Consider the following 25,587-nt stretch of genomic DNA (forward strand, 5'->3'; position numbering starts at 1 on the left):
AACAGAGTGCTGACTTCCAACTGGTTTATTACAATGTGCACCGGTCTATACAGGGACACATAGGAATTCACTGTTGTGTGAGAAGTTTTAGTCTCGCTTTATTGAACCATACATGGTCCTGGAAATGACTTCTCCCATTAATTATCGTGTGACCCCTGTTGCTCCCTCAACTGACCGTTATAGCCGCTCTACCAAGGTGTCCACGTTTCTAATATGAAGCCCTTCACGCGGTGTTCCCTGTACCCATAGCCTGCGGCCAGGATGGCCGCTCTCATGCGGTGAAAGTTAATGTTGGCATTTATTGTGCACTTCTTCATAATTTGTATATTATCATCATCATGTCTGTGCCCTTTGTCAGGTAGGGTTGGAGAATTCCAACCCTACCTGTACGGCCACCCCTTCGACGTCGTTACAGATAACCATGCTCTATGCTGGTTATCGACTTTAAAAGATCTGTCTGGCCGCCTTGCATGATGGGCTCTACGGTTACAAGACTTTGACATACGCGTCATTTACCGGTCTGGCCGTAAACACACCGACGCGGATGCCCTCTTTTCGGTCGCCCACACCAAGTGACATGACTTGCATTTCAGTCATTGAATCGACGTTTTTCGCCTGTGCATGTCAACATGGCTGTAAAGCAACGCAAAGGTTCCTGGATTGCTGCACTTATGGATAGCATTTCTGACACTTTGTCAGAAATTTGTCATGCTAGTGAATCGTAAGTTTTGAAAATGCCAAGCTGAGCCGAAGCTCTTTGACACTGTCCTCCTAGGGTTGCAGAAATCCGTGATATTCCTCAAACACTCCAAATCCTCCCATATTATAATTCTTAACCGTTCTTAAAGAAATAGCTTGTACGGGTGGACTTCACAGAGTCATAAAGCATTCAGATGCAGAAATATTCAGTAAATCATAAAGAAACGCCAGGCGTAATTTGTTCCATCATACCTGAAATCAACTTCAAGACCTCCCACATAAAGAAAAGAAAAAACTCATCATTAACTTTGGTATCAGTTATATATTCTTTTTCCTTTCATAATACTACTTTTGTTTCATTTGTGCAGCATCGAGGCCTTCTATTTCTCCATCAACAGCCAACGGTGACAGTTCACAGAAGGGATGCCTCCGCCAAGATCACACCTGTGACTATGAGACTGACAAACGGTTTTGTCTGGAAGCACATGCCAATGTCCATACTGGCAAGCGTCTGTTCAAGTGCCACTTGTGCCCTCGAAGCTTCTCAAGAAGAGATACCCTGAAGAGGCACTTGTGCATCCACAAAGGTGAGCGACCATTTCATTGTCCTTCATGCCTTCAGAGATTTTCGCAAAGGTCCAAGGTCAAGCAACACCTGCACACCCACACAGGCGAGAAGCCATTTCAGTGCCCTTCATTATAAATGAACAGCACATGAACCTAACGAATAAATGAACATCTAGTGACTCCTCACATCTAGCTTGTCAGGTAGTAACGTCAGATGTGGTCGAAACAAAGAAAGAAAGAGCAAACCTGCTGGTAATGCCTACCAGAACTCCTAGAACATGTGATCGTGCAGTGGGCGATGGCTGGCCTCTTTCTTGCACCTACCAACAAAATAAAATGCCAGCCATGGCCTAAGCTGAGCGTTGAGGCTCCCTAGCCTTGGGAATCACCACAGACATTTCGAATTGTGCACCGCAGTCAGCGCAACACGTCATCAGCGGATGTTGCATTTGCACTAGATTTCCGGCACACAATGTTCGCCGCATTTCGGTTTCATGCGGGAAAAAAAAAACTTGATTTTCGCATGCTGCAAGGCTTTACGGAGAGACTTTTTCTTTGCTTTAAAAACTAATACGGCACCCTCATCTCCATGGCTACAAACTTGCCATTTGCAATAGCATCCGAAAGTTGCTAATTAAAAATATCGTTATGTCATTTTAGGTAATTAACTATGTAATTACATGTTTCTCATAATTTACTGTCCGCCGAACTTGAAAGCTTGCTCCTTAAGAGAATTCCTATTATTTTTCTTGAAAAACCTACCTTTGGGATTTTTTGAAAGTGTTCGCTGAAACACCCTGTACCTATCGTTCCTTAGGGCACAGTAGAATGGACTGGTTGCATAATTTATGGCTCAGCCAGACAGTCATGCCTCTGGCAATCAGATCCAGTTCATGATCAAGGGCTACACCTACCCAGCAGTGCTTATAGGGAATTGCCTATTTCCAGTTTGTACTCTTGAGAGTAATGAGCCTTGTGCGATAAAACCCCATACATCAATGACTTAAACAGGTTTGCTTAGGCTGTTTGTTGTCCATTTCAGCATTCATTTGCCACAATTTTGTGATGACAGAGCTCAAGGAGCAGAATTTATTGCATGTCAAATTGTTCTCACTTTGAGCAAAACTGCAACTGAAGATGTTGTCATACTTTGTTAAGCCTATAAGGATGACACAGAGTAAAGCTCAGGTCACCAAGTAGTTTTCTCATATAAAGAATCGTGAGATCACTCAAAAAGAAGGTTCTGTATTTCAAAAAGAAGCTACATGGACAAATCGTTTATCCCCAAGAGGCAACTGTTCTTCTAAAGATTTGAGTGTTGTATGCACTTATTTCGATGGGTTACATGCACGTAATTTTTTATGCGAAAGCATTGTATGCCCCATTACGCTAAAATATGCCAGCGGCAGCAGCCACACCGCGTGATCATACGAAACATTGCCAACAGTGCAAAGAGTAACAAAATGTCAGAAAATGCTTGGATTGACTTCGAATTCTAAGGGAGGCTCCCGTATACAAAGTAAATCAAGGGCTTCAAAACGAAAATTTTGTAATTTTTGGTCAGTGAGAATCGAACACTGACCTCCGAGATGTCAGACGAGCATACTTCCCCAATGGCACAGTGATTCCACGCTTCTCGTTGTCTAAAGGCTTAGTTGGCTTAGTGCATGTGTCATTGTACACGTCGCGCCATACGAAAGGTGTGGCCTAGTTCACGAGTCATTGGGCACATGACGGTGCAGCTAATGGCGAGATGGTGAGGTAACGTTACGAGTGTATGAAATACAAAGCATTAATGTCCAATTGAACACCGCTGAGTGGTACTTGGAGTTATGAACTCCACGTGAACAAGCGAACTCATTTAGACCCTTTGCACGTTTTGATTTAGCCTTATGGAGGCACAGTTATGGCACATGCGAGAGCTTGTGCGGACAAGGAACGTGTGGAAGAAAAACATTTCATCAAAGGGACTATAATGCTTTTGCATTCCCATACGTAAGCAGTCTTAATTGTCTGCCAATCTTTTTAATCTTGCAGAGGTATTACATATATTTTTCTGGGCTTTCCTGAAAAGGAGGCGGGTTCTATGTGTTGGTTGGTTATATCCAGAAAAATGCAGTATGTCCCACCTGGCTCTTTACTCTCTCAACTTAAGAAAGTGTGGCCAGAGTACGGCATGTGGTCAAGAAGAAACCTGTTGATGAAGTCTCATGTGAGAAATTTGTCATGCTAATGAATCGTAAGTTTTGAAAATGCCAAATATGGCCTTCAAACCTCGAATGCTCGTTGAGGATTAGAGAGCATGCTGAGTCGAAGCTCTTTGACACTGTCCTCCAAGGGTTGTAGAAATTCGTTATAGTCCTCAAACACTCCAAATCCTCCCATTTTATAATTCTTTACCGTACTGAAAAAAATAACTAGTACGGGTGGACTTCACAGAGTCGTGAAGCATTCAGATGCAGAAATATTCAGTAAATAATAAAAAACCACTTGGTGTCATTTGTTCCATCGTACCTGAAATCAAGCTCAAGACCTCCCAAATAAAAAAAAGAAAAAGATCATCGTTAAGTTTAGTATCTGTTATATATTATTTTTCCTTTCGTAATACTACTTTTGTTTCATTTGTGCAGCATCGAGGCCTTCTATTTCTCCATCAACAGCCAACGGTGACAGTTCACAGCAGGGATGCCTCCGCCAAGATCATCTCTGTGACAATGAGCCGGACAAACTGTTTCGTCTGGGAGCACATGCTAGTGTCCATACTGGCGAGCGTCCGTTTAAGTGCCATTTGTGCCCTCAGAGCTTCTCAAAAAAAGACACCCTGAAGAGGCACTTGTGCGTCCACGCAGGCGAGCGACCATTTCAATGTCCTTCATGCCATCAGAGATTCTCTCAAAGGTCCAAGGTCAAAGAACACCTGCGCACCCACACAGGCGAGAGGCCATTTCAGTGCCCTTCGTGCCTTCAGAGCTTTTTACGAAAGACCCACCTGAAAGCCCACCTGCGCATCCACACAGGTGAGAAACCATGGCAGTGCCCTTCGTGCCTTCAGAGCTTCTCGCATAAGACCAGCTTGAACGGCCACCTGCGCACCCACACAGAGGAGAAACCATTTCAATGCCCTTCATGCTCTCGGAGCTTCTCGCGCAAGTCCAGTATGAAAGACCACTTGCGCACCCACACAGGCGACAAGCCATTTCAATGCCCTTCATGCCCTCAGAGCTTCGCACGAAAGACCAACCTGACAACCCACCTGAAAATCCACCTGCGTACCCGCAAAACTGACAAGCCATGACAGTGCTCTTCATGCCCTCAAAGACTCTCGCTTATCCCTTTCAGACGCCACTTTATCCAGTTGATTGAAATGTGGCTTTCACCACATCTCTTGCATCTTCAGAATCATAGAAAATGTACAGCTGCAGAAAAGATTAAGAATTTTCAATTGTTTAGCGAGTTTTGTCAAGTTTACAAAATTTCTACGCCATGCGAAAGCTCGCTACAGGAACACACAATATGAGTACATGCATTATTTTGTGTTGTGAAAAGCTTGAAGAGCACTTATCGAGCCACTTGAAATTTATGCCTGGTGCATGGCATTGCAAAAAACAATGAAAGATGTGAACCCGCTACCTACAACATACTGACACAGAGTAAAAACACTCAGCCATCTACCTTCCCACTCATTTTCCTAAAACATTCTGCACGTTATTCAAAATTGCAGCACAGTTCCAATAATAAGCATTTCAATATGTATGAAACACATTTTAAATACCATTACTTTCATTAGTGCTTTTGCTATTGAGGCACTCTCCTGCTGTGCACAATTGTGTAGACAGCGTCTCAAAGGGTTAAGAGGACGTTTTAGCTCGGAGGCTCCTGGCTACATATATGTAAGAGTAAAATTCCTTTTTCGCGGCAACCACTGCACCAAATTTGACGAGGTTTGTTTCATTTAAAAGAAAAACTTAAAATCTAGTAAATGTTCATTTCCAATTTCTGATTTAGATCGTAAATTTTTTATTATCTATTGGCAAATATCGATAATTTTCAGAAAGCCAAACTATATAGTTTACAAATCTTGAACTCAGCAAGGAAAAATTATGTAATTCTGTGAATTTTATGTGAAAGTACATCTCAAGCAGACAAAATTGTTATGTTACACATGAGTATAACAAAATTTAGTAATAGGGAAATACAGCTTTTTCAGAACTCTTGTACACAATGTAACACATTCACGTAAGATATAAATTTACATATTGAATTTGTCCGCTTTGAATGATCTAATGAATCTAATCTAATGGATGTCGTTTATAGAACGGCGATATCTGTTTTTTATGGAGAGCTATTAATTTATAAATTCTGTGCATATATTTTTTTTTTCGATCTGTCATATTTTTGAAAATCCTTTTCATGACATTCAGCCCCCTAAGGAAAATTACGCTTCTAACAGCCACTAGAATTTACCTTTCTCTCTCAAATGCAACAAATTTCATTAAAATTGGTCTGGATGTTATATTGGAAAGGCGTTTTTGCATTTTACATGTATTTGAATAGGCCACATCACAGTTGGGCCCGAGCTAAAGCTTCCTCTTAAGTCCAGCATGAAGGAACACCTGCAAACTCACATGGACAGGAAGCCTTTTCAATACCCTTCATGCACTCTAAAATTCTTGTTGAAGAGTGGTGTGGAGCAATACCTTACAGGCGATCGACCAAACCATTGCACCGTCTGCTCCAAGTCCTTTGCACAGGCCGGTTACTTGAGCAGACAGAGACAAAACACAGTACCATGATACTGTAGAGGAGGTCAACAGCCGTGTCAAACTAGAGTTTGAATTAGAAATCTATAGACATGGAGAAAACAGCAAAGAGTTCTGCATCAGATAGCACGAGTCTCCCCATATGCTCTTAAAGGGGTCCTGAAACACTACTTCTGGGTCACCATATTTGTTTAGTATCTATTCTGAATGTGTCTTAAATAAAGAGCAAAAGAAGTGATGAAAATCAACCGACACAAACCCATGTTATCACTCATAAAATATTCAAGATACAAGGAAAACAAGAGTTAACCTCAACCTCGAGTGGATTTTAGCTTCTCTAAATTACACATTTCGTTTTGCCATGACTTCATGTGGTGACGTCAACAAATAGCAGCTGGGCATTAGCAAAAGTCGGCTCGCCACAGTTGCCAAGCCAGCTCGGCCTATTCATGGCACATCCATGGCCTCCACGAGCTGGCGACTGAGTGCAGATGGCATACATCCCACCACCAAAAAGACTAATGCCATTGTAGCCGCACAAGCACCGGCAAACAAGCAGCAGCTTCGTTCTTTGCTCAGAGCTGTAAACTACTAAGGTAAATTCCTGCCTCGGCTAGCCATGCTGGCCAATTCTTTGTACAAGCTACTGCGGGACAACCACGCATGCGCGTGGACAAGTGCCCACCAAAGATCCTTTGATGACATCTAAGCTGCGCTGGCATCAACAGACGTCCTGGTCCATTATGACCCACAAAGTATGCTTTAAATTGCTTGCGACACATCACATTATGGGGTATGCCCCGTGCTTCCGCACATTTTTGCTGATGGTATCGGTCCTGTTACTTGCGCTTCCGAGACGTCTGATGCAGAGGAAAAATATGGGCAGATCGAGAAAGAATCATTATCAATCATCTTAGGCATTAAGAAGTTTCGCTACTATCTTTACAGACGCTGTTTCACACTGATAACAGATCATAAACTGCTGCAATCCATCTTGGGGTCAGTCTGGCATACCTACCTTGGCAGCAGCATGACTTCAATGTTGGGCTGTTATTTTGCCTGCCTATACGTACTCCTTGAAGTTTCTATCGGCAAACAAAAATTTAGAGGCGATCTGTTTTTCGCGCTTGCCAGTTATCAGGTGCACGCTGACAAAGCAGAAGGAGCAGTCGACTCGCTACGCTTGCAATCGATGTCGATCACAAACAAGGACATTGCATGCGCAACCTAGCAAGACCAAATTCTTTACAGAATACTCGAGCTCACAAGTGCAGGATGGCCTAATTTTGTGGACGCAGCTTACCACATATCAAGGCTGCCTTCTTTGGGGAGTGCGTGTGGCGGTGCCTTGAAATCTGAAGACCCTGGTTCTTCAGGAACTTCATGACGGTCATCCAGGAATAGTGCGATCCAAAACATTGGCCTGCAGCTACACGTTCTGGCCTCCTATTGATGCTTATCTTGAATCTCGCTATGCAAACCTTGCCAAGAACAGCATAATGCCCCTAACAGTGCCCCGTTGCACCCATGGTCGTAGCCAACAACTCTTCGGAAGCAAGTGCACATCAATTTTACAGGGCCTTTCAGGCAGACCATGTTCTTTGTTGCAGTTGATGTTTCGCTCTATATGGCCAGAAGTCTGCATTATGAAAAACACACCCAACAAGGGAGCTATCCATCGTCTGCGCAAATGTTTTGCTGCTTTAGTTACCCGAAAGCAATCGTATCTGACAAGGGACCACAGTTTACATCAACAGAGTTCAAGACTGTTGTTGAAGAGATGTGCACACGTCGTCACAACAGCGCCTTATCGCCCAAGGTTGGATCGCTTGGCAGACCATTTTGTTCAGTTCTTAACGACAGCAATAAAGAGTGAATAAAACATGGGAAACCTGCTGGCCAACCCTCACAATTTCTTACTGGCTTGTTGTAATACATCTCCTGCTGCTTCGAAGGAAGTACCGCCCATCTTAATGTTCGGCCACCATCTTCATTCCAAACTGGACATTCTCAAACCAGCAGTAGAACTAGTTCAGCACCAACAATTTATTTAGTCAAGCCAATGCAGCATGTTCGAAATTGCAGAGGACCACCTAGATGGCTTCCAGGTACCGTGGTACAGCACGAAGTACCCGGTTATTATGCCGCCACGTTGCACACGACATGGGCCTTCGTAGTGCGGCATCGTTACCAAGATCAGCTTCTCCTGAGTACAGCTGACGTCTCCAAGTGCAAAGAGAATAAGGACACTTTCTGGGAGTTCTCAGACAAACCTGCAGAGAAGACTATAGGAGCGCACATTGCTTTAGAGGCTGTGCCACCTGTACGAAGACATTCAGCGCACATTCATCAACCATCAGATCACTGCATGTCATCTTAGTTTTGTATAACGGAAACACCCCACAAATTAAGCGGGAGGAAATGTCATGTATGTGATAGCACCACAGGCTGTTAATAGCATCAGTAAGTTGAAGCTACTAGGTAGTGACATGGCACAACCATGATTGCTTATAAGGCTGGCATGTTTCTCTTCTGGCACCTGCACTTTTACCTCCATTCTTGCTGCAACAAGTAGCAATAAACTGTTCGCTACTGTTCTGTGTTCATCTGCGGATTCCTTTCTAACTTAGAACTAGGCAAACATGCCATCTGAAGTCACTGAAACATTTGGCAGAATCAACTGCAGGTGACGTCTACGCATTGTGCAAATTGTGTCAGTATGAAATACTGGCACGCGCTGAAGTGATGGGGGCCCGAGCGAGTGAGGCAAGTGTAGTCTTTATTGCTGCTTCGCAAGCTCTCGTTTGCACTCTTCGAATTTGGCCTGGGTCAGCACCTTTGAGTAGGGCATTTTTTTTGTGGGAAGATTTGACTTGCTTACTCTGCAAGAATCATTGCAGCATGAGCATCCACATACAACATGGTGGGGGCGCCCGAGCAGACCTAGAAAGGTTATGTTGTTTTCCACTTGCACAGTGTTTAAGAATGGTGATGGGAAACCAAAATGAAATTGAGCTGGTGGGTAATGCTGGAATATGATTGCTGCCAGAGTGAAACATGACGCTCACTTCATCCTTCCTGTAACAAGGAACAGCAATGTTTGGGTTATCGCATATTCAAAGCATGCACTGTGCTTCCAACGGCACCATGCAACAGCTGCTGTGAAATGTGTACGTGAAAATGCTTATTGAAATGGGGTTGACTGTAATAGCTGTGAATGCAACATGTGACAGCCGACGACATTTCCTAGTACCAGAATAGGAAACTAAGTGCGTGCCGTCATCTTCATTTGGCACAGGTGGGTGACTACTGCAGGGGAAGTGTCCGTGCCGAGCGCCTACTGCTCTCGGTTGTGTGTGCCTCAAACCTTTTCTTGTTCACATAAAAAAAAACATTTGCAGTTTGTCAATTTTGCTGAACACTAATGGCGAAAGATCTCAATTTCTGGGAACGTGTGAAAGGTACCCTGGAACTATTTTGACAGTATAGTACAAATCCACTGAGTCGTTTGGGTAGGTCCTTCTGGTCATGAAATGGTACATTTAACTGCTCTGCATGAAGCGTGTATTTTATTGTAAGTAGTGCAGGGCAAATAGAAGTGTTTAAGACCCAGTCAAATAGGAATTGAACAGTGCAAGAATCAAATTGAGCATCAATACTTTTCTCAAAGTTTTTGAATAATAAGCAGGCATTTTAAGAATTGTAAAACGGTATTCAGATCGTAGTAGTCGTAAGCTTAGTGTCTTTCTGTCATGACATTGTGCATTATGAATATATTTCTGCAGCCTTAGAAAAATGTTTTGGTTATAGTGTGGACATCTGCAATTCTGGTGACTTATGCTATAAGTGGTCTATGCTGTGTTGTGAGGGTAGAAGGATTATTATTATTATTATTCGATGATAACTATCAAAGTAAGCTGTCTTAATCTTCTTGTGAGTTAAGGGATCAATCTGGATAAAGCATGGTGCAATCAGACAACACTGTCTGTCTGTTCTGGCGACATTTCCATCATCATGGGTAGTCTACGTGGTACTGGCTATTACGAATGCATATCCAAGCTCCTAGCTTATGAATATAACATTTCTATATCAAGAAATGAATGCATCGGAGGTTATGAATTCATTATAAGGCCAATGACATAACACAAAACGTCCAGGCATGGTCAATGAGTAAACATAAAACTATGAAATTTTTATGCCTATCATTAGAAAAGATTTTTATTATACATTTCTTGTAGACATATATCTAGAAATGTTGAAGATAGATTTATTTACCTATTCGGTGATATGGAAAACATTATATAACTACTGTTTTATGACTATCTTGTTGTGTATCAACTTTTTTTGAAAAGCGCACTGTTAAACGAATCAGCATTTTTTAGAATTATAGTACAGTAACTCTAAAGCAACAAGGTATTTATCAACGTGAACTTGTGTAGTGGTAGGCTATGGTGCCGAGTGCGTCAGGCTTTCTCTGCTCTTTCAGCGATCATTTGCGCTTTCCGAAGAGCCCTGTGTATGTGAACAAGCTCTTTGTCTGTTTCTTGTGCTGTTTAGGCTTTTAATAAACAACGTTGACAGAAAGTTAACGTTATGAGAACTAGGATCTGATCACTGTTTATTATAGTCCTTGCATAAGTGATTGTTCATTGTTGGAAAACTAGTCATTATTTGATTCAATTTGATTGCTTTTGATATCAAAAATTACTGTCCGCACGCCTCTGCAAAATATGTGGGTTCAATGTGATGCATTGGAATGCTTAATATTACATTAAAGATGTATGAACGATCTGCTTTCTATGCTTTGTTATAAAATGCTGTGTTTCTTTGTGTAATGTTTCTTCATATACAGTAGAATGTGGATGTAACGTGTGCAGGTATAACAAATTATGGGATATGAAGAATTAAATATAAATATCTGTTTATCATGCTTTATTTGTGTGGAGTATTCTGCTGCCGTAATGGAGTCAAACATGAGGGATCCCTCACAGTATTGACTACAATGAAGCAGATATTTGTTAGCACATGCCTGGAAATATATATTCTGGCAGCAAAAACACCAAATACAGGTGCGGACCGATTTTGTAAATGCCAAAATTTTTTGGACTTGCACAATATTTGTGGCACCAGCACCTACCCCTGGCACCAGTGATGACAGTACCTGATATTTTGGATGCTGCAGGTGGTTTCAGTCATAAACCGGGCCTGCGATGTCATAAACATGGCAGCTTTGAATATAGGTGCCGTCATGTCAACCGATTGCAAACTACAACTGGTTGCCGACGAAGCGGCAGCGGTTTGGCCTAGCAGCCAAATCAGTGCAGCTGGCGGAGTGGATGGCAGTAAGGCATTGCAGGAAGCCTGCTGCCAACGTGTTTACACTCGTAGACCTTATTGGCATTCAGGTGCGAGACCAGGTACAGTTTCGTCCGAAGGCATACGAAACATTGATAACGATTGTAAAGTATTAGACAACTACATGAAGTCAGGTTCGTGGTGCTATCAGCCTTATAAATTTCAGTAAATGTTCACTTATTAAAAAATTGAGGGGAGACTTAATGTTTTGCGTGCGGGAATGCAAGAGCATTACAGTCCCTTTGGTGAATGAAATGCTTTCAATTGATGTTTTTGAAATACATTAAAGTCCTTTCTGATGATTCAGTGTGTGTTTGCATGTGCGTTAGCTGCAGACCGGAAACATTTGGACCATTTTGCTGCAGAACGACGAATGTTATTTCAAGCTGTGCGATCCTCTATGTATAATGGTAGGTCTGTCGTGATTATGTCATCTTCATTTTCACATTTCACAGCTGCCGCAGAGGTAGACGCTTCAGAGTCCATCGCAGTAGAGACAACACCGATGAAATCTGAAAAGCAAGTGATGCGCAGGAAGCTGCGCATTCATTTTAGGCACTCAGGACTTGGTGGCCTTGCCATTCTCTGTGCAGTCACATGACCAATGATGCATATGCCAGGCCACACCTATAGTCAGCCACATGATTGCGACATGACGTGTAATAATTGCACACAGACTAGGCACACCTTTAGTAAGCCAGAACCTTGGAGCCATCGTGGTGTTAGGGAAGCGTACTCGTGATGCACCCGGAGGCCTGGGTTTGATTCCCACCCAGTCCGAAATGTGCCAAGGTTTCTTTTTGAAGCCATTAATATATACTCTGTTTACAGGAGAAGTGTGATGTCAACCCGAGCACATTTTTTTGTGTTTTTACTCTTTGCGGCGGCGGCCATTTTTGGTACCGTCACTTGATCGCGCTGGATTTTCTGCCTCACGAGATATATAATGCTCTCGCACTAATAAATTCACAAGCATAGTGTCACGCACCACAAGCAAACATGAATAGATCTCACTCTATGACCACGAAATCTTGCTTCCACAACGCTGGCATGATGTAAAGAGCCTGCAATGGGGAGTAAACGCTTTGTGCTGTCTCTCGCTTCACCCCCTCTATGAAACGAGATTACGCAACCTCCAGCACTAGGCATGCGGGAACCCAGTGCGCACCAAGGCACAGCCCATTTCGACTTTTCCTTGGCTACCTTAGCACCCACTGTGTGTTACTTCCAAGACGGGACATGTGGCTCGCATACGAGCTCTTCCACACACGCCGCTGTGTGCTGCCACAGCTGGACGAGAAGCTAACCTTGCTCCTGCTTCCTTTGGACGCAGAAAATTAACTAGGAGAGAGGGCATTAATTCATGCAGCCAGCCTTTGCCCACGAACTTTCCGTGAAGCCATTCTGGTGGCTTTTTGCCCTCACAGTATCAATGCAGCATGCAACTTCCGATGCTTGGGATGCTGGTTCCTGCTAGTTTTTTTTATTGACGACGCTTGTTCGGCGGCCCTGCTGTAGCTGTGTATTTAGTGTGGGAGCATTAACGCCTTCTGTGCGCTCTAACATGACCTTCATGTGCTGAGCTGATACGGTTGGCTTATGCTCTCCCTCCAAGTATGCCCTCCACCTCTTGCACTGAGGGAACCGTCTCTGGGGCGAAACACGGCTACCAATACAGGTTTCTGGCTCTAAAGATTGTTTCCTGTGCCTTTAAGATACAAAAATATGACCTAGCTTAGAAAATGGCTAGTGTTACTCCCCAACAAACCACAAGTATCCAGTGGACATACCACAAAAGACCAAATATCAGACATTTAACGACGTCTAATTCACATCTGTAATATGTTCCATTAGTACATGGCAGTCAAGGGTCATCGAAAAAACGTTGAATGTCTTTGTGATTTGGACGTCTCTTGCACAGTCAAAACTTGCGCGCATTGATCGTACATTGTGCATTGCGACTATATGAACACACCATGTCACAGAAATACAAGCAAGTTGTCTTTAGTGCCTAACAGTGGGATACTGGGAGAGGAAGGTTGTGCTGATGCTTGTTGCAGCCCTGCGGAGGCACATTTGCTTTGTTTTCCCCCATCATCATCGGTGTGCATGTTCGAGATCCTACGAGAGGGAGAATGTGTTCATGAATTGCGAAATATCCATCTGTTCATTCTGAAAAGATCCCACTGTAGCATTAAAGCCTAGAATTTCAGTTACGATGACATTTATTTTTTTTCAATGTGGTTATGAGACAAGACGGTCATTTGAGGGGGTTATGAGTAGCAGTTTCGCAAGACCTCTGCACGCACTGCTGGACACCGTGTGTCAGAAGCCAAAACTTTCAGTTTCGGTTACCTCATCTTTTTCTCATACATAAACACTTTCTTTTTTAGTTAGATCTATTAGTACACTGTTAAACATATATAATCCTTAACTTTCTGATATATTACGACCAATTATGACAGATTATAAAGAAGAAAGAAGCTTGAACTCTCAATACGTTTGACTTCACATAGCCACTGATATCAGTTCAGCAGTTGCATACTGAAATTCAGAGCTCTGCTTCTGAATGTTATTTGTGGAACGTTTGATCACCCTGCGAAGCGCTTATAGAAATGTCTGAGAGCAACATTTTGGTGGTTCATTTCCAGAGATATTTGTATCACTTCGTTTCTGGAACTATTCTTCAAGTGTCAGGGATGTGTCTCATTTGCAATGCTTATTTCTAAGTATCTGGCCACGTTATATGCTTGGCACTATCGTGGTGTACAGGCTGCCTGAGCAAGCTGGCATTGTCAAGCTATCAAGATGAACATTTCATCTCAGTGTTCTGCTTGTGTAGATTTTCTTTTAGTATATATTTTTAAAGATAGCTAGAAAGTACTGGCTTTCCATTTTCAATCTCATGGCCCACAAGCAGGTGCTGGCACGTAGGCCATGCACTTTTGGTCATTCATTAATAGGTGATATAACCTCCTACTGATCACTTCTAATATATTTAAATATAATTGTGGCATTGTGGCTGCTAGTCATTTTGTGAGTGTTAAAACCCTTTTCTCAGTACTTTTAGTGAAGTTGAACTTATGTGTATTTGTTTTTATAGAAGGTCTTCAGTCTTTCTATCTTTCCTTTCTTTTTTTTTCAACATCCACCTTTAACCTGTTTGTATACAAATAGAACTTGCAATAAATATTTTCATACATATGCTTTCCTGGGGTCCAATCATTTTTGTAATAAAGCTTTATCAATTGTATAAATAAAAAGTAATGTTTGTATGACATTGTCTCCCTTGTATGTTTTACGTACTGAACACTTTTTCACGTAGCCATTGTAGGACTTGTAATTCAAAATAAAAATACAGGTCTACGATTTTGTATGATAGCATACGTGAAAGAGGATGAAGGCGAAAGCCTGTGCACTCGTGGGACATTCGTCAAATTATTTGCCACTCTCATTCGAATGTGTAGTTACTTCCTATTCTTTTCTCCTACAAAAGGTTGTGGGTTCGAGTGCCTTAAGTAGGTTGACCTTAATAACTTGTACATTAATTTGTCATGATTAAAACCAATGGATGCAGGTTAGTATGCATTAACTATACAACTGTACCTTAATTACCTTCGCCTTAACACCAAAGGTCGTGGGTACCACTCTCAACCTTCACAATGTCAGTTGGAATTCAACTTGAATTGTTGGCTGGTTTATCCATCTCAAAGTGGGTTTGACGCCCACCAAAGGTTGAGGGCTCAACTCCCACAGAAGGCAGTGGGTTAGAGTGCCTTAATTAGTGCTATCTTAATGAACTGTGCCTTAATCTGCTTTGCCCTAATTAATACCAAAGGTCGTGGGTCCAACACTCACCACAGGTCGAGAGTCCGACCCCCCAATTTTTATGACATTAAATTTTTGTGCCATAACTCCGGACGTAGCTTTCTCCAACCCACGAGCCATTAAAGGATTTCGCCTTAACAAAGATACCTCACGAGTTAAAATTTATATTTTGACATTCACACATTAACAAAACATTTCGAACAAGGTCACTGGCTACTTACCAACATTGGTAGTAACTGCGGCATTAGTGTGCGTTGGCAGATGTACACTCGAGGACATGAAATGTGGACATCGGAGCATGTGGCCAAAGCATAACTAAAGGTACAACGCATTTCGTTGACCAGTCATTGTGCACATGCATGGGCATGTGATTCTTGCGCAATGTGCAGTGCTGCTCGCCCTACTGTGAAAACCGTCACCCGTATTTTCTTCGAAAGTTTTCTCATTCCACCGTGGCAGCACCATGCCCACCTGGCAGTACGCTGTTATGGTGGCTAGCACCATCAACGCATCTGTAGCACAACACAGCTGGCACGCACCCAATTCCCTAATGTGCGTTGCTTTGCTTTTGTTATACTATCAACGCTGTCACTGTCTAACAATTTGAATAGCACCAAAAATGTATTGCACTGGAGAAGCAACAACAGTGCTAGCCATCTTAACAGTAATTGCAGATAGGAATGGCACTGTAATGGCAGGGTGAGGATACAAGCTTCAAACGAAATACACCGCGTAATCGCTCTATGACAAGTAGCCCCACACTCCGCGTCGAAACCTCACGCGTGCATGTTTACAATGATGGCGGGCCGACGCTGCACACTGTGCTTTCAGTTATGCTTCGGCCACACCGTCTGCTGTTCGCATTTAATTTGTATTTGATAGCACATCCGCTGTGGCACTTGCAGGCATGCAGCTCATAATAGCGTGAACAGGAAGGATCGACTAGATGTTCTTGGGACCTCCTGCATCCCTAAAGTAAACATCTATTAGAGGTCACTTATGTCCAGCTGCGATCTCGTTTCAATGTTACAGTAACATGATCTGGATGGGACGTACTCTATATGCTTGGTACGTATCATGTTGTTCAGAGAAATATAGGTATCTATGGGATGTGTGCAATGTCTCAAACATGATGTTCTATGGACATCTATGGGACATCAATGGTTCACTGGGAATGAGATTGCAGACAGTTACAAATTTCTGAGTGCAGTAGAGCTCTGCGACTTGCAAAGGTAATGCACCTGCCTTGCCCATAGGCCATTTCCCTCTTTGAGGTGCAAAAATATGAGCGTGTAATGCTGTTAGGCAACCATCTTAAATTTGAGCCTACAAAGAGCAGCACAATTTCTTCACTGGCTATAGCCCTTCATCAGTTATAAAGGGAGAGATAGAGTCGACATTTGTTTTACGAATAAGCGTGTAGATGCTGTATGCATACATAATTTGTGTAGGGAGTATCCTTGCAGCATGAAATGCATAATGAAAATAACTTGGTCTGAAGGAATGTAAAATGCAATCGAATAAGTGGTGTTATGGTGTTATTTCTTTGCTCATATGAGTGTTATAAACAAGATGTATGGCGATTTGTGTTGAGCTGTACATGCACGTTTGCAATATATATGTCAACCTTTGTAGCCAATAAAATTAAACTCGCCTTTCTGAAAAAAAACTACTTCTTACCTTGTTTGATGATATGATATATGATGAGTAGCAGCTTGTGGCATGTAAAATAATAGTCTGGACTCTTGATGGTTCTACACGTATATTTGAATGTAATAAGGCAATTCTTAGATCACACGTATAAACCAGCAACATAGTTTTTACAGTAAAATGAAACAGCACTACATAACAGTGCTCACAATACATGTAGCATAGCATAAGGTGCTTTTAAAGTGCAGTTCTTAGATGCCCGTTTCTGCGGCGAACACCGGTGTAACCAAACGAATGAGTACAACAAAGGATGAAAGAGCGAATGCAGAGCGCAGCGGCAAATGAAAGACGATAGTGAACAGAGCACGAGGAGGAGGGTATGGCGAAAGCATGAGAAGAAAACCGTAGTGCGGTGCCCAAAACGGGCTCTGTGGCAACGGTGCTTAAGAGATGGCGCAACAGTAGCATGCATCGTCTGTATGGTAACAAAGTGCTGCATGAGTGAAGGTTTGTCTGTGGCGGCTGCTGTGAATTGTGCCCGCGCGTCACCGACGTGCTACCTCTTGGGATCTCTCGATTAGCGAGGCAGTCGCGCCACACTTCACTCCGTTTGCAACGTGCTGCATAGACGGATGGTCTGTGCCAGCCAATGTATCACGAAATTAAAACATGTATAGAACTGCGCTCAAATTTTGCTTTAGGGAGTATCGTAATCATCTGTTCAATTTGTTTACTTTCCTTCAGTAGGCTCAAGGGCCAATTAAATTCTTGCTTGTTACAAGGAAGTGCAGGAGAGCAATGGGTTAGCTTGATGATGCTATTCGTAAGTTCAAGCTTGTGCTGCTCACAAGCGACCAGTCCAGAATGTTTGAGCTGGAAAAAGGAATAAAAGTCCAGCAGGTGCAGTGCACATACAGTAGTCGTTTTCTTGTGAACTGCGGCACTTAAATCTGAATTTTGTTCTGCTATGTGGCATGTTGATATTTGTTGTCGTACTTGCCAAAACGTCCTCAAGCTTCTCGAAACAGAATTATTTTGGCGACCATTTTACAACAGGTTCGCTTTAGTGTACAAATAGTCACTTCACTTGTTCAACAGGTCATTTTCATTCGCATCCTATTTGCTCGAAGTGCATGTGCAAGTTCGAGTGGACCTCGGTGCTTGTGAGTGATCATATGCTTTGCCACTTACTAGTGGCCAACGCTAATGGAGACCACCCTATGCTCCAAGGCCCATTGGTCACAACGAAGATACACAGCATAGCAGTGGAGAGACTTTTCCCATCACGGCACGTCACGGGAAGCCTTCCTCGTGCATCAACGGGCTAGTGACCCCCCGCACTCTGGGTTCTTGCAATGAGCCTGTGCTTCATACCACCCCAACGCTGCACTCGACATACTAAAATGGTGTGTTAGAAATCAGGTGCCGGTGACATTGTTGAATACCAGTAACTAGAAGGTGTTATCAGCAATCTTTTGGAAAATATGCGCAACTTTATTTTCCTCCGACATGTGCTGGGTGGATTTGTGACAGTGCCAATGCAACGAGAATATAAGAGATGTAGAGTTAGGGCGACACCCGTATGCAGGTGGCCTTCTGCTCAGCGAGCTGCAGCCTAAGCAGATCACCAAAAAGTTCGCGGAGCTTCTCTTTGAAAAGATCCCAGTTAGTGATCTCTTCTTCATGCGTTTGAAACCACTCCAGTGGAGTGGCGCCGAAGGAAAGGACATTTTCAAGTATATAACCATCGGATCCCACCTGCCGTTCGTGCTGACACATTCATATAAGCTCAGTCAATCATCAGGAATGTTCATGCCAGTAATATGACGATGTGAAATTGTGACAAAGTCAGTAGCCACAGGTGCAAAAGCTGGCCTAGATGATGTTTCGTCACCAGGAGCCACGGCGGAAATGTCCGCATTGTGACAGCTTCAAAGTTCCATGGCGGCTATGGGGAACGTTTATCTCCACCAATAATGCATGTAGAATATGTATACCTACCTCAGATAGAAGGCTATGTAGAAGTTACATTTACACAATAGTCCAAATGCGACCAAGATGGCAGATGTAGAGCTTAGACGTTAGTGGCACATACTCACTCTGGGGATTTGGTCAAGAACCGAGTAGTGCCATATAAAAATAAGAAAAAGATTCATAAAGTATTGTAAACAAAACTGAATAGGTACATGGAAGGTAATATATAGATTCTAGCTTATACATTTAATAGAATGCAGGCATAAATGGAAACAAAAATACAGCTAATGGGTTTTGTAGAAATATAACAAAACCTTGAGTTCTGTTTATATAGTCGAAATCCTCGACCTTGCAATAAAATCCTGAATGGCATTGCCAACCTTCATGTCACTGTGCCCAAAAGTCGAGGCCCAAAAGGATAGTAAATTTTGAACATTTAAGCCTAATCTAAGAAGGCAGGATGGCATTTCTAATGTTCTTTTTTGCAATTCATAATACCTCTGACAATCAATGAGAAAATGATCTGTTGTTTCCCCACAACAGGGACAGTTTGGTAAAGGGAGCCAGACCAGCTCTGTGTTGGTAAAAATTTAGAAATGTAATTCAGCAGCGTAGTCTAGTGATTGCAAGTTCAAGTGCTCGCATTTGACAGAGTTTACCAATAATGTGACAAGTGCCGAAATTCTGAAGAGTTTGTTAAAGAAGGGGGATGAAATTCGCGCAGTGTCATTTGCCTCTGAAATATTGCCTCTATGATGAAAGCTGATGCCGGTAGGATTTCAATGACTGGGCTATTCAGGGACACTTTCGCCAACAAATCTGCCATTTCCTTCAGAAAGAGGCCCTTATCTCCTGGCACCCAACCCAACCTCATCAAAGCTAAATGAGGGGGCATTAACAATTTCAAAGCTTTCAAAACCTAGGAGTCATCAGAAGCAGTGAGGCAGGAGCACAGAGACGGAGAATCCTTCACAAGCACTGTGGAACATGTTGATGTATTTAGCTTATGAAGGGCTAGAATTACAGCTAAAAATTCTGCTAGAAAGATCAGTAGGAAGTCTGGGTGGCGAAAAGATGATCATCTAGAATCAGCACCACTTCATCCGTTTCCTCAATTTCCACAATGTGTACGTACATGATTGGTATGATACTTGACTGGCATCATGGTGTTGTCAGTGTCGTGTCGTCTCGGATCAACATTCGCAAATTGTTTCGTTATGTTTTGAAAACAATCAATGAGACAACCTCTCCAATTATGCTGAAACATGGTATGAATTACGTCGGCAGCTCAACATATCAGCCCATACGGAAACACTTGCGTACAAGAATGCACACATATGCAGATTATCAGTTCAAATTGTACTGACTACATGAAGGACACCTACATGGCTCAACTGTGTGGAAAGTGTTCTTTGAGTTTATAAGTTACAAAGAAGCTTTGAAAATAGAACATGCACTGAACCGGTCACTATCTTAACCAGAGAGCGTTAAGGAGCCCATGTTGCAGAAAATCCGGTGTCGGCATCCAGCACCTGGCGTCAGATGTCGCATCAGCAAAAAGATTTTCTACTCACACATACCCAGGCTGTTCATGTGACGCAAGGAATTCACTGAACTAATTGAATTTCTCAAACTATGTGGAAAAATTGTAAACTACAACTTACACACAACCTAGAAACGATAGCTCTTGGATTGTAATTTGAATATACGAGAAAACATAATTGTGTTATGCAAAAACTCAAACAAACCCATTTTCCAGCATTTCTACAATGCGCAGACCGGAGATGGCGTCTGCCATTTGCGCACACTGGCACGCAAGTATCTCAGAATCCACGAAGCAGCGCGCCCGCTTTCTCAAAAGACTTCCAGATGATGCTCGCCTCCGCCGCATTGTGGCTCCTGGAAGAGGCCACGTTTCGACCAGAAAGGCCGCCTCCATGCACAGTGTTCGCTGTGAGTGTTTCCCGGTAAACATTACGGTTACATACGCTGCAGTTGCCAGGAAGCACAAGAAGCAGTCGGAGATCTTTTAATGCTATCGCGTTCCACCCTTAAAGGCAAAGCTTAAGCGTTCTCCAAATTTTCTTGGCACGGGTGCCTCTTGGGGGGTGGCTGTAACATGCAGAAGTAGGAAGGCCCAAGAGGCACCGAAATGGTTGTGTGGAATCCTTCAGTGTGAATTCCGTATCACAAATGCAAAGAACACTGCTTAACGCTCCCATGTTTATTCCATGTAGGTACAATGTTGCCCAGCATAGAGATCAAAACTGGGGGTATGCAATCGGCAATTTTTGAGATTGAATCAGCCAAAAATGAAATAGTCCTAGAAGGGAATCAAACATGAAATGCATTTTGAGTACCTTTAGGTAATGTTAACAGCCATTTTCAAAATTGCTATAAAACAATGTGCACATCCTAGTATTCGTAACTTAGCAAGCTTCTGTCATTGCATGGCACAGTATGAAGCATTGTTTATAAAAAGCACACATTGGGCATTAGGAACAAAAGTTTCTTGCATACACAGCATAAATGATCACTGTATAGACGGGAATGTCGTCTCCCCAAACAACCTATACAGCCTTCTCTAGTACAGAAGTTCACATATTTTATGCCATACTATGTGCGTGGAGATAAAGTTTATTGTATTTTTGGGCTAATTTGATGTTGGATTATGCACAGTCAACATTTTAAATATAAGAAGGTTATTAGAAAAATATATGTACCTGTGAAATGCCTATTCGAAGGTTTTAAATATTTGCACACCCTTAATCAAAACACTGCTAATTCTATGAGTTAGGTATCCTAAAATTATGTCACGTGCACTGATTTCGTTGTTCAGGAATTCTCCCATCAGAGACTGGTACAAACGTAAATTGTGAAGAATTTTTTTAGTGCTGAAAAAGAAAGCATAGACCCATTTTGTTACCTGCTGTACAATAATGTTTTATACAGTGCAGTTGTTATATGTTTGAGTCAAATTGTAATTTCATACAGATATTTCTACAGATATGTCACATTAGTGCTTATGTAGGAATGAAGTAGGCATGGGGACCTGACGGTTGCGTCAAGACTTAAATTACTCGTGCGTATCTGTTATAACAAGTGCATTCAGTGCTAATAATGAACTTTCGATGGTCATAACTTCTCTTGAAGCCCCCAATACAATAAAATGCTAATATCGCTACACTGCATGCAGTCATGCAAGTATTAAAATACGAACAAGAACAGACAATGAGTACTCATGAAACACAGACATTTATTTGGCGTTTTGATGAAACAGAGAGGGGGCAAGTAAACTCTTTAAACAATCAATTGCTGCAAAGAAGTGCCACTTAAACAAGTACAAGTACCGTTTGAGGTAACACACAGCCATGGGCAAGATGTTGCAATCATGAAAATTATGCACCCAGATTAGACAGTGAGCCGCCAGATTTTGGAGGCTGTGGGTACGACATGAACAGGCTGAGAAGGCCCAGCAACCGTGGTGTGTGGGCTTTTGCTAACACCCTGCTGCTACTGATGTCGCTACGTGAAGTCATGGCAAAGTGAAATGTGGAATTCAGAGCAGCTAAAATTCCGATGGAGGTTAAGGTTAACTCTAATTTCGCTTGTATTTTGAATTCTTTATGAGTGATAACATGGATTTGTGCGAGTCGATTTAAATCCTTTCTTTTGCTCTTTGATTTATGGTACACTGAGAATAGATCTAGAGCAAATATGGTGAACCAGAAAAAGCGTTCCAGGGTTCCTTTAAGAACATATGGGAAGGCTTGTGCTACCTGACGCAGCAGAACACCCTGGATCATGCTCCATGTCTATAGATTTCTAACTGAAACTCTAGTTCAACATAGTTGTTGACCTACTCTGCAGTATCGTGGTGCAGTATTTTTTTTTTTTAATGTCTGCTCAAGTAATCTGCCTACACAAAGAACCTGGTGCAGACGGTGCAACAGTATGCTTGGTCACCTGTATGAATGTTCAGGTGTTGCTTCCTGGCACTCTTCAGCAAGCATTTCCAAGTTTATGAAGGGCAGTGAAATGGCTTCTCACATGCATGGGTGCACAGGCATTTCTTCATGTTTGATGTGTGAGAGAAGTTCCGAGGGCATGGAGGGCATTTAAATGGCTTCTCACCTGCGTGGGTTTGCAGGTATTCATTTATGTTGGACTTATGCAAGAAGCTTTGAGGGCATGAAGGGCACTGTTATAGCTCCTCGCTTGTGTGGGTGCTCAGATGGGTTTTCAGGTCGATCTCCCGTGGGAATCTCTGAAGGCATAAAGAGCACTGAAATGGCTTCTCGCCTGTATGGGTGCGCATGTGGTATTTCATGCTGGATCTATGTGAGTAGCGTTGAGGGCATGAAGGGCACTGCCATAGCTTCTCACGTGTGTGGGTGCGCAGGTGGGATTTCAGGTGGGCCTTTCGTGAGAAGCTCTGAAGGCATGAAGGGCATTGAAATGGCTTCTCGCCTGTGTGGATGTGCAGGTGTTTCTTCATGTTGAACTTGCGCAAGAAGCTCCGAGGGCATGAAGGGCATTGAAATGGCTTCTCGTCTGTGTGGGTTCGCAGGTGTTCCTTCAAGCTGGACTTACGCGAGAAGTTCTGAAGACACGAAGGGCATTGAAATGGCTTCTCACCTGTGTGGATGCGCAGGTGGGCTTTCAGGTAGGTCTTTCGTGAGAAGCTCTGAAGGCATGAAGGGCACTGAAATGGCTTCTCGCTTGTGTGGGTGCGCAGGTGTTCCTTGACCTTGAACTTTTGTGAGAATCTCTGAAGGCATGAAGGACACTGAAATGGTCGCTCACCCGTATGGACGTACAAGTGTCTCTGCAGGGTGTCTTTTTTTGAGAAGCTGTGAGGGCACAAATTGCACTTAAACGGACGCTCGCTAGTGTGGACCCTGGCATGTTCTTCCAGATGAAACAGTTCATCAGCCTTATGGTTGCTGAGATGATCTTGGTGCAGGCAACCCTGCTGTGAATCATCACCGTTGGCTGTTGACGGAGAAATAGAAGGCCTCGAAGCTGTACAGATGAAACAAAATTAGTATTATAGAATGCAAAAAAAGAACACAAATGCTAAAGTCAATGATCAGTTTTCTTTTCTTTTTTTTATTTGCAGTGTGCGAATATTTGGATTTTTCATATAGAGGGGCTGCATCCTATATTTCATATAGGACCGAGGGACCGCGTAGAAAGGACATAACAGCCTCTAGGAAAGCTGCAAATCACCACAGCAATGTCAGAAGCAGCTCTGCATGGCTGTCAGTACAGTTATTAGACATCTCAGTGCTCACATTGTGACAGGACACTGAGTGTGCACGTGTATAACTAGGAGACACATTCAATGTTCCACGACAGTTGCCCCTTTCAACTCTTGATATGCTTTACTGGACTACGTTGCACATGCTTCACCGCATAACACAACTCTATTAAGGAGAAGCTGAATAAAGAGGAGTGGCGAGTATGCAATGCATATAAGACCCTTGTGCAGTCCTCAAAATAAAAGGAGCTCTTCACTCCGTGTATCGGGCCCACTATGTGTGGTACTTATAGGTCTTTACTGTTGCACACTTCTTTGGATGCTTCATGAACTGCTTTGTGCAAGCTTTCTCCCAATTTGCTTGTGCAGCACCTAGCTTGCGCAATTTCGGTCACACGAAACACGTAGCTCACTTATTGCAATGTGCCAGTTGCTTCTGACAACATACTGGCTGGATACACGGCTATATTTATGCGATCGCCACATTAAAATTCAACACTAGGTGCGGGTCAGTGAGGAACATATCAGCAATGCTCTGCAGTGTTGTGATTCCACATACTAATGCATCAATTCACACGAGTAACCTTGAGTGCTGCATCTTAAAGGTATTCTTGTGCGAAAAGCTCCGACGAAAGAAGTGTTAATCATGTGGTTTCTCACCCGTGTGGTTGTGGATAACAAGAGCGGGCAGGCTGGAAGTCACATAGTCAGAACAGTCGCAATGGTTGAGGAGGCTCTGCTGCAAGTCCTCGTGCTTGACTGTTAATGAGAAGTCATGATGCCTTTCTGCTGACAGAAGCATAAAAAATAAATGGATCAGCCAATTACACATCATTTTGTTCGCAACACAAAATTATAGGAAATATCCTACAAAATCTTAACATCGGGCTCATTCTTCACTCACGGCAAATAACCAAGATTTACAGTGTCATGGAGGAAATTCCTTTGCTACAAGCATGCATGGTAGGAAGAGATCACTGAAATTCTATTACCATACTTCACTTCGGTCACATTGGTTTAATGTAAGATGCCAAGACAAAGGACAATTAAGCCTCCTCTCTGCACAGTGAACTCTTGGTACATCACTGTTAGTACTATTGAATCGCTTTCTTTAAATGACTCTTCAGCTTCATTCCTTAGTCATCAGTCTTGTCCTGCTCAGTTCAACTCAAGAATGAACACCCTTGTTTTCTTAATTATGTTTATAACATAGCTTTTTGAACAAATTTCTCCCTTTGGGTACAATTTTTCCTTTTGGGTGCAACGAGCATGTCTTGGTTCAAATATACTCCTTCATCTCTTGTATCCACTCTCACTCCTACAAGAAACCCTCGTTTGTAGAGATATGTATCATCCTTAATACTAGTACACTCAAAACCAATTATATTGAACTCACAAAAACACATTGACCACTTTGACATAGGGCACAATTCAATAAGTGTTGCAAAGAACTGGGCCACATAAAAACACACCATTTGTAGAAGCACCTTA

At 42.7% G+C, this 25,587-nt stretch overlaps 2 protein-coding genes and 1 long non-coding RNA gene across 10 annotated transcripts in view; 1 reads left to right on the top strand and 2 right to left on the bottom strand.

Moving 5' to 3' along the window:
• The window catches only part of LOC135913747 (uncharacterized), a 41,123-nt gene extending 39,514 nt beyond the window's left edge, over positions 1–1,609 (bottom strand). Inside the window, exon 1 of the long non-coding RNA XR_010568103.1 lies at positions 1,530–1,609. This is a non-coding gene — a long non-coding RNA (uncharacterized lncRNA). The remainder of the gene's footprint in view (positions 1–1,529) is intronic.
• Positions 1–5,181, top strand: part of LOC139046743 (gastrula zinc finger protein XlCGF57.1-like) — a 65,239-nt gene extending 60,058 nt beyond the window's left edge. For all 4 annotated transcript variants that reach the window (XM_070523859.1, XM_070523858.1, XM_070523856.1 and 1 more), the window contains 2 exons: positions 1,068–1,286; positions 3,897–5,181. In XM_070523859.1, the coding sequence (XP_070379960.1) occupies positions 1,068–1,286; positions 3,897–4,561 (884 nt within the window). In that variant the 3' untranslated portion in view covers positions 4,562–5,181. The remainder of the gene's footprint in view (positions 1–1,067; positions 1,287–3,896) is intronic.
• A 16,888-nt stretch (positions 5,182–22,069) lies between these two features.
• The window catches only part of LOC135913740 (zinc finger protein OZF-like), a 269,769-nt gene continuing 266,251 nt past the window's right edge, over positions 22,070–25,587 (bottom strand). For 4 of the 5 annotated variants that reach the window (XM_070523869.1, XM_065446375.2, XM_065446374.2 and 1 more), the window contains exons 3-4: positions 24,757–24,885; positions 22,070–23,858 (exon numbers count right to left, since the gene is read on the bottom strand). In XM_070523869.1, coding sequence (XP_070379970.1) covers positions 23,038–23,858; positions 24,757–24,885 — 950 coding nt within the window. In that variant the 3' untranslated portion in view covers positions 22,070–23,037. The remainder of the gene's footprint in view (positions 23,859–24,756; positions 24,886–25,587) is intronic. The other variant, XM_065446373.2, reaches the window with a different exon arrangement.

Source organism: Dermacentor albipictus, chromosome 8, assembly GCF_038994185.2.
Source record: "Dermacentor albipictus isolate Rhodes 1998 colony chromosome 8, USDA_Dalb.pri_finalv2, whole genome shotgun sequence".
NCBI classification, from domain to species: Eukaryota; Metazoa; Arthropoda; class Arachnida; order Ixodida; family Ixodidae; genus Dermacentor; species Dermacentor albipictus.